General features: G+C 39.1%; 1 protein-coding gene and 1 pseudogene across 2 annotated transcripts; one reads left to right on the plus strand and one right to left on the minus strand.

The window, feature by feature from the left end:
* The first annotated feature begins 8,847 nt into the window (after positions 1-8,847).
* On the plus strand, positions 8,848-10,741 carry LOC143636917 (protein neprosin-like). The gene is made up of 7 exons (XM_077104397.1): positions 8,848-9,027; positions 9,116-9,202; positions 9,302-9,526; positions 9,591-9,755; positions 9,972-10,025; positions 10,135-10,281; positions 10,364-10,741. The coding sequence occupies exons 1-7, from the start codon at positions 8,848-8,850 to the stop codon at positions 10,739-10,741; spliced, it is 1,236 nt and encodes a 411-aa protein (XP_076960512.1).
* Positions 10,742-11,074: 333 nt separating this feature from the next.
* LOC143636942 (arginine-specific demethylase JMJ20-like) lies at positions 11,075-14,002 on the minus strand (annotated as a pseudogene). The gene is made up of 9 exons (XR_013154340.1): positions 13,793-14,002; positions 12,710-12,847; positions 12,488-12,650; positions 12,301-12,418; positions 12,117-12,186; positions 11,946-12,026; positions 11,808-11,864; positions 11,610-11,721; positions 11,075-11,510 (listed from the first exon to the last, which is right to left on the minus strand). The product of XR_013154340.1 is annotated as an arginine-specific demethylase JMJ20-like (transcript).
* Between the last annotated feature and the right edge of the window lie 1,605 nt (positions 14,003-15,607).

Below are 15,607 nucleotides of genomic sequence, written 5' to 3' on the forward strand. Positions count from 1 at the left end.
ACTCTGCGAAACCAAGCTTTATAAGATTAAAACTTTGCGCTAAAACCAAGATATTAACTAAAATTAAAATTTTTATAGAATGCCTCCGCTATCTCGCCGCCATCTCAAGAAGAAAGAAGCCGCGCGCAGACGCTCGCAGCAATGTTCTCAGGAAATGGCCGCCGCAATAGCCCAAGCTTTGAGCCAAAACAATACCAACACCTCTGGTTACAACATTAAGTCCTTTAACGCGGGTAACCCTCCAAAGTTCACAGGTCTTGAAGGAGCCACCGTGATGCTCCAGTGGCTTGAGAAAATAGAAAACACTTTCCTCCACACCCAATGCCCCTCAGACAGACGAACCCTATATGCTTCCAGTGTCCTGGAATCTAGAGCGCTTACATGGTGGAATGGAGTAGCTCATGCGCGTGGCGCAGAAACTGCTTCTAGCATGCCCTGGGAGGAATTCAAAGAAATTCTGACGCGAGAATTCTGCCCTCCCAACGAAGTTAAGCGCCTGGAGGAAGAATTTTGGAATCTTAAGCAGTACAGTGGCGAAGCGCGCGAGTACGCGACGCGCTTCCACGAGCTAAGCTTACTGGTCCCTCACCTTGTTACCCCTTCACGCCGAGCAATCGAGAAATTCCTTGGGGGTCTCCCCATGGAAATTCAAGATTCTGTATGGGCCAGAAACCCAGTAACCCTCTCTGACGCCATCGAGTTGGCCGCTGTGCTCAGCGACAACCATGTCAGAGCAGGAACCCTGTTCCTGCGGGGAGCTGAGAAGACCAAACCCACCAAAACTGTCTCTGAACCCGCAGAAACCAAACCTGAACCCTCAAACCGTAACAACCTCAAGCGCAGGCGCAAGGCCTATGCGCTTACCAACCCGCCCATTGTCCAGCAACCCACCTACCAACCTCCAGTTTACACGCCTAACCCACTGACAGCCTACCCAACCCCTCCTGTAGTCCATAACTATGCCCTAACCAATCCCGCACTCCCTGCCCCGCCACCTAAGAAACCTTATACAGGAAATCAACCCTTCTGCCCAACCTGTAGACTTCACCACCCACCTCAAGTCCCGTGTCGACAATGTAACCGATGTGGCCGTGTTGGTCACTCTGCTGAGTTCTGTAGAGTCCTTCCCGCCAATCCAATTGCGCCAACACCAGCCTACCCGCAGAACCCACAACCAACATACCAAAACCCACGACCCAGGTCGTGCTATAACTGCGGTGATCCTAGTCATTTCCGGAACGCGTGCCCAAGACTACAAGTGCAAATCACACAAGCGAATCCGGTGAACCAGATTTCAAACCAAGTGACGCGTGGACGAGCTTTTAACATAACCGCGCACCAAGCGCAAGCGAATAATGACGTAGTTAATGGTACATTTTTGCTTAACGGATTTTATGCTTCTGTACTTTTTGATACTGGCGCCGATCGAAGTTTTATCTCTCGCGCCTTTGAGCAGAAGCTTGCGCGACCGCGCGATAACTTAAAAGAAGATTTTTCAGTTGAATTGGCTAACGGTGAAACTGTTTTAATTAACTCTGTGATTAAAGATTGCACGCTTAACCTTAACGAAAACGATTTCCTGATTGACCTCATCCCCATGCCTCTTGGAAGCTTTGATGTTATTATTGGTATGGACTGGCTTTCGAAGAATCGCGCCGAAGTTATTTGCGCCAAGAAGTTGATTCGCATTCCTCGAGAAAATGGTGATCTTCATATCTACGGCGAGAAACCCTCCAGTGGTCTTAAGCTTATGTCTTGCGCCGAAGCCCAAAAGCTTATGCGGAAGAAGTGTGTTGCATTCTTAGCCCATGTGGTCAAACCTGCTGAAGAGAAGAAGCTTCGCGATATCCCTGTTGTGCGTGATTTTCCTGAAGTTTTTCCTGATGATCTTCCTGGTATCCCTCCCGCTCGTGAAGTCGAGTTCCGTATTGATCTTGTCCCTGGTGCTTCCCCCGTAGCTAAATCTCCTTATCGTCTTGCACCCGCTGAGATGCAAGAATTGGCAAGCCAACTTCAAGAGTTGACTGCTAAAGGATTCATTCGCCCTAGCTCTTCGCCCTGGGGTGCTCCGGTGTTGTTCGTTAAAAAGAAAGATGGTTCGTTTCGCATGTGTATCGATTACCGCCAGTTGAACAAACTCACCATTAAGAACCGGTATCCCTTACCGCGTATTGACGACCTCTTCGATCAACTCCAAGGTGCCTCTTGTTTTTCCAAGATCGATCTCCGCTCTGGCTATCACCAGTTGCGCATCCGCGATGAAGATGTTCCGAAGACTGCTTTTCGTACTCGTTATGGCCATTTTGAATTTTTGGTCATGTCCTTCGGTTTAACCAACGCACCCGCGGTTTTCATGGATCTAATGAACCGGGTGTGTAGGCCTTTCTTGGATAAATTCGTGATTGTGTTTATCGATGATGTTCTGGTGTATTCTAAGACCAAGGCCGAGCATGAGCAACATCTTCGGTTGGTGTTGCAAAAGCTTAGAGCTGAGCAACTCTATGCTAAGCTTTCCAAGTGTGAATTTTGGTCTGATGAAGTACAGTTTCTTGGTCATGTTGTCAACAAGATGGGTATTCATGTCGACCCATCCAAAATTGAAGCAATCAAGAACTGGATTACGCCATCCTCTCCTTCTGAGATCCGTTCCTTTCTGGGCTTAGCTAGTTACTACCGGCGTTTCATTTCGAACTTCTCAAAGATCGCATTGCCTTTAACAGCTCTAACGCACAAAGGTAAACCGTATATTTGGGGCTCGAAGCAAGAAGAAGCCTTTCTAACGCTCAAGCGTCTGTTGTGTGAAGCTCCTGTTCTTGCGCTACCTGAGGGTAATGATGATTTTGTCGTATACTGCGATGCCTCCAACCAAGGTCTCGGTTGTGTTCTTATGCAACGAGGCAAGGTTATCGCTTACGCATCAAGGCAACTTAAGGTTCATGAAAAGAATTATACTACTCACGATCTCGAGCTTGGTGCAGTCGTATTTGCCTTGAAGATCTGGAGACACTACCTTTATGGTACTAAGTGTATCCTTTACACTGACCATAAAAGCCTTCAGCATATCTTTGATCAGAAGGAACTCAACATGAGGCAACGCCGATGGAACGAACTCATCAGCGATTACGATTGTGAGATCCGGTATCATCCTGGTAAGGCTAATGTGGTAGCCGATGCGCTCAGCCGAAAACCCTGCCAACTTAACTGTATCTTGCCGCGCACCCAGCTTCACTTCGCGCCGATTCAAAGCAACCTCGAATCGCGTATTCGTGACGCGCAGCGCGCATCCATCAGTAATGGTAACCTTCGCGCCGAGTTAGCGTGTGGCGCGGAAGCGCATTTTGTGCCCAATCTGAGTGGAATTCTCTGTTATCTTAATCGCATCTGGATTCCCTTTGATGAGAATCTTCGCGCTGATATCCTGAGTGAAGCGCACAAATCTCGATATTCTATTCATCCCGGCGCTGATAAGATGTACAAGGATTTGCGCATTACTTATTGGTGGCCCGGTATGAAAAAGGATATTGCTGTGTTCGTAGCTAAATGTCTGACTTGTTCTAAAGTGAAAGCTGAACACCAACGCCCATCTGGTTTGCTCGAACAACCAGAAATTCCTACGTGGAAATGGGAATGTGTAGCGATGGACTTTATTACCAAGTTACCTTTGACAGCAAGCAAACATGATAGCATTTGGGTAATAGTGGATCGTTTGACTAAGTCTGCTCACTTTCTGCCCATTCGTGAAAACTACCTTGTTGAGCAACTCGCGCAGCTTTATGTCAAGGAAATTGTCTGCCGCCATGGTACTCCTTTGAGCATCATATCCGATCGCGATGGCCGTTTTATATCTCGCTTTTGGAAATCTCTCCAATCTGCGCTAGGAACTCGCTTGGACATGAGTACGGCATATCATCCTCAGACTGACGGTCAGTCTGAGCGAACTATTCAAACTCTTGAGGATATGCTCCGATCTTGTGTTCTTGATTTTGGAGGTAATTGGGATTCGCACCTGCCTTTGATCGAGTTCTCTTATAATAACAGCTATCATTCCAGTATCGGTATGGCCCCCATTTGAAGCACTTTACGGTCGTAAGTGCCGCTCCCCGATTTGTTGGAGCGAAGTGGGAGAAGCTCAAATCACAGGACCCGAACTGGTTCAAGAGACAACCGATAAAATCGCCAAGATCCGTGATCATCTGCTGACTGCCAGAAGCCGACAGAAGAGTTACGCAGATCGCAGACGAAAGCCTCTCGAATTTCAAGTTGGTGATCTTGTTCTCCTCAAAGTGTCGCCTTGGAAGGGTGTTGTCCGCTTTGGGAAGAAAGGTAAGCTTACTCCTCGTTATGTTGGTCCATTCAAGATTCTCGCGCGTGTGGGAAAAGTTGCCTACAGACTTGACCTGCCGCCCGCGCTCAGTAATGTGCATCCAACGTTCCATGTATCCAATCTCAAGAAGTGTTTAGCTGACGAGAACCTTCACATTCCACTTGATGAAGTTCAAGTTGATGAAACTATGCATTTCGTTGAGAAGCCTGTTGAGATTATGGATCGCGAGGTTAAGCAAACCAAGCGCAGTCGTATCCCTATCGTGAAAGTTCGCTGGGAGTCCAAGCGCGGAGCCGAGTTTACATGGGAAAGGGAAGATCAAATGAAGATCAAGTACCCGCACCTGTTCTCTGCGCAACCTACTTCGAGATAAATTTCGGGACGAAATTTCTTAAAGTAGGGGAGACTGTGACATCTGCCCCGATCCGACCCGACCCAGGTACCCGTTTCTCTGACCCGATCTCTTTCTTTTATGATTTAGTATTTATTTATACTTATATTTTACTTTTAATAATAATATACTTTTCCTTCCCGCCTCTTTCTCTCTCTTTCTTTCCGCCGTCCCGTCCCTCTTCTTCTCTCTTTCCGCCTTCTTTTCCCTCTTGTCGCCGTCCCGCCCTTACGCCTTGTTTCCCTCTTTTTTCTTCTAACTCTTTGCTTGTCCTTTGTTCCTTCCCGCCTAAGGTTGTCTGCGCAGCTCCACGCGCCAGACTCCCTTACAAGGAATCCTGCGTGAAGACCACCTGTTTCAGCGATACGCGAGACGAACTCTTCTCGCAGCGCGCTAAGAATTGTAATTCTTCTCGCAGCGCGCGAAGGACGGTAGTTCTTCCCGCGACGCGCTAAGGATTTGTAGTTCTTCTCGCAGCGCGCTAAGGATCGTAGTTCATCCCTCGACGCGCGAAGAATTATAGTTCTTCCCGCGGCGCGCTAGGAATTTTAGTTCCTCCCGCGGCGCGCTAAGAAATGTGATTCTTCCCGCGGCGCGCTTATAAATGTAGTTCTTTCCGCGACGCGTTAAGGTTAGTTCTGTCTGCCTTCGCGCTCGCGCACTTTTGCCTTCGCGCCTTAGCCTTCTCGCGCTAAACCCCTTTGAGTTTTCTTCTGTTTAATCTAGCCGTTGCTTTTGAGTTGTCTTATCTTTTGAGCTGTTGACCTAAATCTGCTTTATGTCTGAAAAGTTACTTTCGGCGCAGCATGCGCACCAACCCCATTGGTTGGCAGATAAAGTGACTGACATAATCTTTTGAGATCTGCTTTTGCCATGCTTGACCTGTACCTTTATCTGATCCGCCCATGCCTTTTTACTCTTCCCTGACAGCTTTATCTTGCTCCCTGCAGCTGCCATATCTTTTGATATCTTTTGCTTTTGAATTCTTATGCTTTTTGATATCTTTTGCTGATCCTGTTAAAAATCCTTTCCCCTTTTCTAGGGATTATGTCTCCTAGGGTTTTCCTATAAATAATAATAATATTTTCATAACACTACACACACAAAACACTTAATCTCTCCTGTTCTCTTGCTCCTTGCTCTCTCTGTCGTCTTCCTCTCTGCCTCCGTCTTCCTCCCTGTTCTACCCTGCTTTTCCGGTAATATATTATATATAATAATTTACTTATTAATTATGCTAACTTATAATCAAGACTTAAAACAAATCATTAAAACAATAATCTTGTTTATAGGTTAACTTGTGCTTGTTTAAAGTTGGTTCTTGCTTTATCTTACACCGCATCGTTTATCAAGTGAGTAATCTCGTACCTAATCCCTTTTTGCTTTTAATGTTTTGGGATGTTCATGTGTTCATACAAACTTAGAGTCTTAAACTTGTTTATGAGCTTTAGTCGCGCAGTATCCCATGTGTTGAGGACGTTTACTTGGCTGTTTATTTGTATGTGTGTATCATTAACCGCTTTGTTCGGCCTATTCCGAAGTTTTCATGGATCCATTAGATGAACACGGGAGACCTATCGTTTACGGTTTTCTTTGTTTACACTTGCACAGATGTTTTCTCGTTTTTGTGCTCAATTGGGAGCACGGATTGAACTATGAACTATGAGCTATGATCTATTTAGGCTTGATCACAATCTGATTGCACCCTTGTTAAACACCAGACATACACGTGTTGCGCGCAGATTTATTGTTATCTATGTATTGTATTAAACTTGATTTCTCACCAACACGCAAGTGTTTGACGTTTATTTTAACACATGTTCAGGTTTGCAGTAGCTGTTTTGGAGCTTGTGGACACATAGGAAGTTTTCTTTATTCTGGACCTAGATTAAAATGTATCAAGACAAGTTTTTGCTGTTCGAATATTATGATTTATAATATATTGATTTATGATGATTTATGTTATCTTATGTTTACCTTGCGCGTGCGCGAATGAATGTATTTATTAAATATTGACACCCAATAGTGTCACGAGTAATGAAACAATATGTGGCGCCCCGATGTATAATCCGCCTTTGGTCGGGGTGTTACACGATTTGTGCACCTCTACCTCTACTTGTAACTTGTAATAATTGTATTGTGGCCACAGGCCCACAAGTTGAATAAAGGGCATTGAAAGTTGTAACGGCCTTAGAATGAATATGGGCCGAGTTTTAAAGGCCGTATTATTATATGTTAGTTCTATTTTTTGAGGTTAGTTTTATTTATTTTGGAATGAATAATAATCTTCATAACTAACTTTGAAATAAATATTTATTTCGTAACACCGTCTATTTTAAATATGAAGAAAACACGACATTTAAATTGAAAATAGTAGTTATGGTTTCCATTGTTTGTCATTTGTGTTTCCTTAAAACTAACTAATTTATAACTAAAGTATTATTATTTTTATATTATTAATGCCTATGGGTCATCTCAAAGGGTCCAAATAACAAAAGAGAAAGATGAGTTTTCTATTATTTGCTTTAAAAAGTAGTCTTTTGACAACTTGAGTTATAACTAAATATGCACTACGTACAACCATGTGAAGTAACAATCTCTTTTGGATAAAGCTACAACACAACAATGGGGACTTTCATGTGGGTAGTACAAAAGGTAAAGGTGTTCTTGACATTAATGATAAAAGTAGTTTAATAATAGTGAATGGCATGATGATGAATATTTGATTCATTTGTTTTTAGATGCTAGTCGTATAGTTATTATGGATGTACAACCATTTATGAGCAAAGTACTATTATGCGAAGCATGATGTCACTAGGAATAAGGTTACACTCCAATTATCAATGGATAATAACGATCAAAACATTCCTTTTAGGTTCATAATGTCGATAATGATGTTCGTGTAATAAGAAAGTCACATTCTATAAACCTACAGTACCGGCTCTAAAGCTACAACACATGTGTTCGTTGCAGGACTTTAGCTCTCAACTACCGAGGGAGGAACTTATCACATACCTTGGTACTGTCAGGCATCCTTTGATATTTACTTGATTTATATGAAGTTAGTTGTGCCATTTATGTCAAATGTCAATTATCTTTGATTTGTATATATAATATAGTTCTTTATACACCATGGTCAAATTTAATCTATAAATAGTTATACTTCAATTTGATTAACACATTAACCCTAGATACCAATGCAGTTGAATATATAACACTACACTCCAACTTTTCTGATATGATTATGTTTGTGACATAGACATTCAGGGCAACATTGAACAGTAAAAGGATTAGACATGTTTTGGAATTTGTAGGTGGGGACAGTATTGCCATAATTCTTGATGTGTAAGTTTGTACATGACATATATTTCTCATACAAATAAAAACTAATCGAAATGCATAGTTTAAAATATAACTTGATCCATGACACGCTAAGTGAAATCTACATTGGTACGTTGATACTCTGTCATGAAGGATATAACATCTCAAATATCATTAGCGTGTTTTAAACGTATTGACTATGGTTAAGCTTGAGTGGGAAGTGGGAACTATTACTAAATTAAGTTGTGGTGTGACTATATTATTCCTTCTTAGTCATTTAATTCAATAACATAGTTTCTTCATTTTACATTCTACAAATTTTCTTTATATAACCTTTGTGAAAATCACATATACTTTAATAATATTTTTTTCCCAATAAGTAAACTTTTATAAACAACCCACAGAATGCCAAGCAAGCACCACCACAATACACTTTAATAATATAAAACACAATTAGTATATCCCATTTATTATTTGGTTAGTTTAGAAGGAAAAAGAAAATAGGAATATATATATATAATACTAGCATATTATATATAAAATTGTTATGTGAGTGTAAAGTGTTATGGGCTTTTTTTTTCTTTTTTTTTTCTACTTAAGAAAAAATGAGTTATTTCAAAAGAACACTCTTTTGTCTTTTAAAGGACTGAAGCTTCAAGCTTCTTCTCATGTAGTTCTGTCTTCAGTCTTGTATGCATCTACAGTTTCTGTGTTTTTTTTCTTGTAATAAAACCAAAACCTGTTTCTTGAAACACTCCCACATTAAATCCAAATGCACCTTTGAATACAACCAAACACCAAAAGAACAAACATGGCTGCTTCTTCTTCTTCTTCTTCCATTTTCTTCATATTTGTTTGTGTACTACTCGTCTTCGTACCGGTTGAACCGAAGAACGAAACCACTTTCAAAACAGTTAAAGAGTCAAAGAAGATAAAGAGAATCAAAGATCATCTCAAGAAGATCAACAAGCCTTCAATCAAGACCATTCAGGTAACATTATTATTATTATTATTTTCATTTCATAGTTTATTAAATGTGAAACAAAAGTTACATTTTTAAATGTTCTTTGAAAGTGTAGAGTCCTGATGGAGACTTGATAGATTGTGTTCTTTCTCATCTTCAACCTGCATTTGATCATCCTAAACTCAAAGGACAAAAATTATTGGTACTTTCGCCTTTTGTATTCCATAATTTTTGGTTGTTTCTATTTATAGAAAGTGTTACATGATCTTAAATAGATTTAGTTTTTTTAATAAACTTTTAGGAACCACCATTGGAGAGGCCAAAAGGACACAAGTCATGTAACTCAAGTGATGAAAACATTCACACATTTCAGCTTTGGACACAATCCAATGAATCCTGCCCTGAAGGCACGGTTCCAATCAGAAGAACTACACAAACCGATGTTTTACGAGCAAGTTCTCTAAAACGATTTGGAAGAAAGACTATTAGGCGTGTCAGGCACGGCACAATGAGCAGCGGTCATGAGGTAAGCACCAAGTTTAACTTAAATGCTACACCTAATATGGTTACTTATAATATATATATTGTAGCATGCAGTTGCTTTTGTGAATGAAGATAAATATTATGGAGCTAAAGCTAGTATAAATGTATGGACACCCACGGTTACAAATCCATATGAATTCAGTTTATCGCAGTTGTGGGTTATCTCCGGTTCGTTTGGAAATGATTTGAATACCGTAGAAGCCGGTTGGCAGGTAATTTCAAAATCTTAGTTTATGAATGTTAATATTACATATACACTTATTAGCTTGTTACTTCTACAATAACAATATTTTTTAGAAGTTAAAATGGATGCATGTTCTAGCAACTTATATGAATATAACATTCATGAGAACAAAAATCTTAATTAATGTTCTTGGTTAATTTTGTCACGTTTCGTTTAACACGATTAATTATTGATGATTTCTCAGGTAACTCCGGAGTTATATGGAGATGGCTACCCAAGATTTTTTACTTACTGGACTGTAAGTATATGCATATACCTCAAAAAATATTTTCTACTTAATTTGGCATATTATATATAATTATTTGCCTTAGACAATAATTCTAAAACAATAAATATTATTTTTACAGACTGATGCATACCAAACCACCGGATGCTACAACGTATTATGCTCCGGATTTGTTCAAACAAACAACAAGATCGCGATAGGTGCAGCAATCTCTCCAAGATCATCTTACAAGGGTAAACAGTTCGATATCGGCATTATGATATGGAAGGTAATGACATAATCACATAATAAATTAATGCTAACATGCCCGATCGATTATACTTAACTATGCTTGACTTAATATTTTCTAGGACCCTAAACATGGACACTGGTGGCTGGAACTCGGGTTGGGACAGCTTATAGGCTATTGGCCATCTTTCTTGTTTAGTCATTTACATAAGCATGCAAGTATGGTTCAGTTTGGAGGTGAGATAGTGAACTCAAGATTAAGAGGACATCACACTAGAACACAAATGGGTAGTGGTCATTTTGCTGATGAAGGGTTTGGGAAAGCTTCTTATTTTAGAAATATGAAGGTGGTTGATTGGGATAACAGCTTGCTTCCTCTATCAAATGTTCATTTATTGGCTGATTATTCAAATTGTTATGATATAAAATCAGGAAAAAATAATGTTTGGGGGGATTATATATATTATGGAGGTCCTGGTAGGAGTGGAAGATGTCAATAAACAAAATATTTATATAATATGGTTGTTTGTTTTTTATATGTTTTATTTATGTAGTACATAGCTTAAAATTGAAGTCAATGGTTTGGATATCTACTTCTACTCTTTTCTACTTGCTGGTATTGAAAGGAACTGAATTCAATCAATGTAACCTAATATTGGTGTACCAAACACCCTTCTATCACCATCATATTCTTTAGCCCTTAACTAACAGCGGGCCCACGTATACGAGACATGCTGCTAAGTCATGACTCACAAGTCTTAGCTGATTTAGTTGTAAGAATATTACATAACTTGCATAAACTAAAGTTGCAAATGCTTTAAAATCACTATATTTTATGTTATTACAAGATTCTGCAAGGTGTCATTTATGAGAGTGACTAGATTTTCAGGATTACAAACAACAGTGCTCAACAATTTACAAAGACCTATGTTGGGTAAATCGTCCATTAAAAATTTCTTATCACCAACCGGTTCGTGTTTATCATGTATGAAAGCATATGTTCTTTCCAGTTGCAAACACAGTTCCAAGAATGCAGGTTCCTCCAAAACACTTCTGAAATCCAGTGAAATGTTATGATTTTCAGACAAACATGTGAGTTTCATCTTTATTGCGATATCTTTTGCAGATTCAAGGTTGAAGATTAAATGCTGAGCTGTACGAGAGGATCGCCATTTGGCAGACATGCTGCTTTTAGCAAGATGGCAAAGCTGGACGATGTTTGCGAAGGAAAACGCACCATGAAGTTGAAGAAGTCATAGAAATTCATGCCTGCATTTAAAAATATGCATATGCACTACTTGAAACTGTTATATCAAGACATTAATTACACCCTAATAAGTTGAACAGGTGCATACATTAAATGAATACCTGTATTAGCTGCAAGATTCCGCTGACAGAGTCCTTCAAAATCATCACAAATATCTTTGATGTCTTTAATATACTCTCTAGCTTCCTTGTAATCTCTCAGCATAAGATTCCACTACAGTAAATATTTAAAAAAAAAAAAAAGTTTAATGATAACTTCAATATTTACATAATTACTATACTTTATTTAGCTCTACTTACCACCCAGGAGAGGTTATAAGCATTGAACCAGTTGTGGTTTATAGATATTGTATCTTCCTGTAATAAACACATTTACACATACATTATATATACAAGAAAAATGATTCACATAACCAAAAAATCATAAAATCTATATACCAGATTGTGAACTTGATGATACCATCCGCTAGAAACAAAAATGATTTCATTCTGATCTTGTGTGCATTCCAACCATACAGTCTGCATACAAACAAATCAAATATATAAAAGGTGAATTAACAGGTAAATGCTAGTTACTTGATAGTCTACAAAGTAACAAAGGAAAAGTACCTTCTTAAAGTTTGGAAATATTGTGTCATCAACCTCTTCAAAGATATCATATACAGAATTTTTCATGTTTCTGATGTACAAACAAACAAAACCAATATTCTACTTAGCAATCCCTTAAACCTCGTAAAGAATACATGCACAAGTTTTTGACAAAATATCTACTTTAAAGAAATTCCAGATATACCTGTCGAAGGCAAGGTGACGTTGGTCTGGAGATAGAAAGTACCATTGCTTCTTGCCACATACATTGGCTGACCAACTGTAAGATCTAAACACATCAGCATGAAAAGGCGTCCACGTTCCTGAATACAAAAATTTAAAAATTAAAATTGATAAGACAAAAAGGATCTTGCAAGAAAATTTGTTCTAACCTTTTGCACCCATGTACACAAAACGATAGTCAGAACAGCTTATGTCGTCCCTCTTTTGATAAGTATCATGGTCTTCATCCATATGATAATGATCAAGATACAAATTTAGCCAATCATCACGAAAAAATAGCGGAGTTGTATAAGCTGTATACTCAGGGTACTCCTGCAAATTTTCAAATAAGATAAATATACATAACAAATAAATTTTCGGTTTAAATGCACCTTTACAAAGTGCCAATCCTTCAGATACAGATTCTCATGTTCCACTGAGGAAAGCTTAAGCCAGTGATCAATAAACTCTTTCACTGTCATGTCAAGCCTCTTCTGATCACTAAATTCTCTGCTACCACAATCAGCAACCTACAGATTCAAATTCCAATTGGTACATATGACATTACAACTAGGGGCGCAAATGAGCCGAGCCGCTCACGAGCTACTCGAGCCTGGATCGATAAAAAGCTTGAACGAGCTGAGCCCGGGCTTCAAATAAAGCTAGCTTAGTTATTGAGTCCGAGCTTGAGCCTTGTATGAGAAGCTTGTATAGGCTAGTTGAACCTTAACGAGTCTTGTTTAATTTTAAGTTTTGCCTCTTTTTAGGGGTATAAATGCGCCGCATCAAGCCCGAACTTGCTTAGGCTTGGGCTCGACCTCGTTTTAATTTAAGAGAGCTCGGAATCAAGCTCCAGCTCGTTTAGAGCTGTATTTCTAAAGCTCGAGCACAGCTCGTGAGTAGTTTGTCAAGCTCAGGCACGACTTATTTTTTATTTATTAATTATTTAATTATATACTCATATAATTATGTACATATATATTTTATGATCATGATTTTCATATATAGTACAATATACAACTTTTATCATAGGTTTATATATGCCAATAGTTATTTTTAAATATCTTATACACAAATTATCAAAATTAAAAGCTCGTCTTGGCTCGCAAGCCGGATTGAGTTCGATATATGTAGCTCAGGCTCGAGCTCGCTTAAGCACTCGATTTGAGTTTTTAACGAGCCAATCTCGAGTAGCTCATGCGCCGCTCGACTCATTTACACCACTACCTTTGTTGGACTAATTTCACACTGCACAGCTGAGTTCGAGCCGAGCTTTGGCTCCTTTTAAGGTCAAGCTTACGAAAGTTTAAGGTTTTTCTCTCTCAAAATGAATAAATTTATTATTAATTAATAACAAATAATAAACGAGGGCGTGGTTGAAAAAACAACTCACGAGGTTTAAAAACATAAACACAAAACAAATTCAAGTTGCTAAAATTAGGGTTTTAAACATTTGGGGGAATTTATGGCGGCACCTGAACTTTAGAATTAGCGAAATTGGAGGCAATGAAGTGAAGATTAGGTCTTATACCGTCATCAAGCACCCAATCTCTACAAGCTTTCCAATCGGACATGAGTCTGGTTATCACAACCGGCTCGTTCTTCGACAGGTACTTGTTTGCAAAATCACTGTAACTCATTTCATTGCCCTTCACCTTCTCTACGCCTCCTATTATTATATTCATATTTAATTGTTTTATTTCCGCCAACTATTAAACAGTCCCGTAGAATACGACTCACTAATAAACCCTCCTTTTCGAGAGTTAGTCCATCAACTTTTTAAAATCTCGTTAGGGATGAAATGAAACCAAATTGAAATTAACCGAAAATCGATTATAGGTTTTCTTGGTTGATTGAAATTAACTGAACCCAACCCAACCCAACCCAACCCAACCCAACCATTCATATTGTGTATTTTTTTACCTCCATTCCATTCATGTATTTATACCACCTCCATTACATGTATTTTTAAGCAAAAATTTTAGTTCAAGATTGGTTTCGGTTATTAACCGAAATTAACCAAACCGAACTGGAAATCGACAAACTAACCAAATAACCTATAACTAATTGGTTAATAAAAAATCCGGTTTCGGATATTGGATAAACCCGGTTCCGGGTATGGAACCGATTCCGATTTTCGGGTATTATGTCACACCCCGTTAAGCGATTTGTGGAAGCGTAAAACGGAAATGTAACAGACACCTTTGGTATCAACCACATTGTTTATAAAGAACAATACAAACTAGTTTACAATATTTTACATCGATCTAACTTTGTTTACAACTAGGTGATACAAACTAATTCCAGCGCTTTAAGCTGCTTAACTTCTTACTAGCACACTTGTATCAATTCACCCAGCATTGATCGCAAGTTAAACACGTAGCATATTGACTTTCTATCCCAATCCAGTACCTGCAAAACATGTTAAATCGAGTCAACTATAAATAGTTTGTGAGTTTCACGGGTTTCAAGAAATCAGTTGTGCGTACAACAATCACAATTTGTAAATACGCAAGTATGTATGTATGTACGTTCACAAGTACGTTTGTTTATATGTTTATGATGTAATTATGCTAAGTTACAGTGAAGCCTTGACTATCTGTGCTGCGTGCATCCATTTCTCACGCCCAATCAACCACTATGGCCCCTTTCCGCCACAACATGCCCCGAGTAACTATGTTAAACACTACATAGCGTGTTTGTATAATTATGGTCATGTGCAAACGGGATAATGTCTCATCAAACCGTGCTGGCCCCGCCTGGGTTTGTCAAACCAATAGTACTATTCACAAGCCACCGGCTCGAAGTTAATCACTGTGTTCGTGGGGACTTTCGTGTGTTAGCACTTAGATAATTCCCATCATCAAACAGTTCAGAGTATATATAGATATGTATCAACATGTTTTTCACCCCAAAAGTTCGTAAAAACAGTTTAAAAGTGGGGTCATGAAACTCACGGTTTAATAGGGATTCAGTACAGCATCATCTTGTAGTTCGTTTGACTCGTATCACTAACCCCTATAATCAATATTATAATAATATTAATATTTTAATATTTTTATAATCGTTATACTAGACTGGGCTGTATAGCTAATATGGGTATAGCTGTTACACCCAGAAAGTGTCAGTAGGCTTAGATTGTGATGTTGTTCAATGTCTAATACTTAAAATCGAACTTGGCTCAGTTTCCCCGTTTTCCTATCTGGGCCAGGTTGTTCGTTTATGCGTTCAGAAAACAGTTATGGGGAAGTAAGCTTGAGTAAATGTTTTGGTCGATAAAATGATTAAGT

Source organism: Bidens hawaiensis, unplaced genomic scaffold, assembly GCF_021521415.1.
Source record: "Bidens hawaiensis isolate Kalapana, Puna unplaced genomic scaffold, B.hawaiensis_p1.1 tig00008086_1, whole genome shotgun sequence".
Taxonomy (NCBI): domain Eukaryota; kingdom Viridiplantae; phylum Streptophyta; class Magnoliopsida; order Asterales; family Asteraceae; genus Bidens; species Bidens hawaiensis.

Bases quoted from the DNA above. Each gene is read 5' to 3' on its own strand.
- LOC143636917 (XM_077104397.1), top strand. From the start codon at position 8,848: ATGGCTGCTTCTTCTTCTTCTTCTTCCATTTTCTTCATATTTGTTTGT. The intron at 9,028-9,115 runs GTAACATTATTA...TTGAAAGTGTAG, and splicing joins CTTCAATCAAGACCATTCAG to AGTCCTGATGGAGACTTGAT. The intron at 9,203-9,301 runs GTACTTTCGCCT...ATAAACTTTTAG, and splicing joins TCAAAGGACAAAAATTATTG to GAACCACCATTGGAGAGGCC.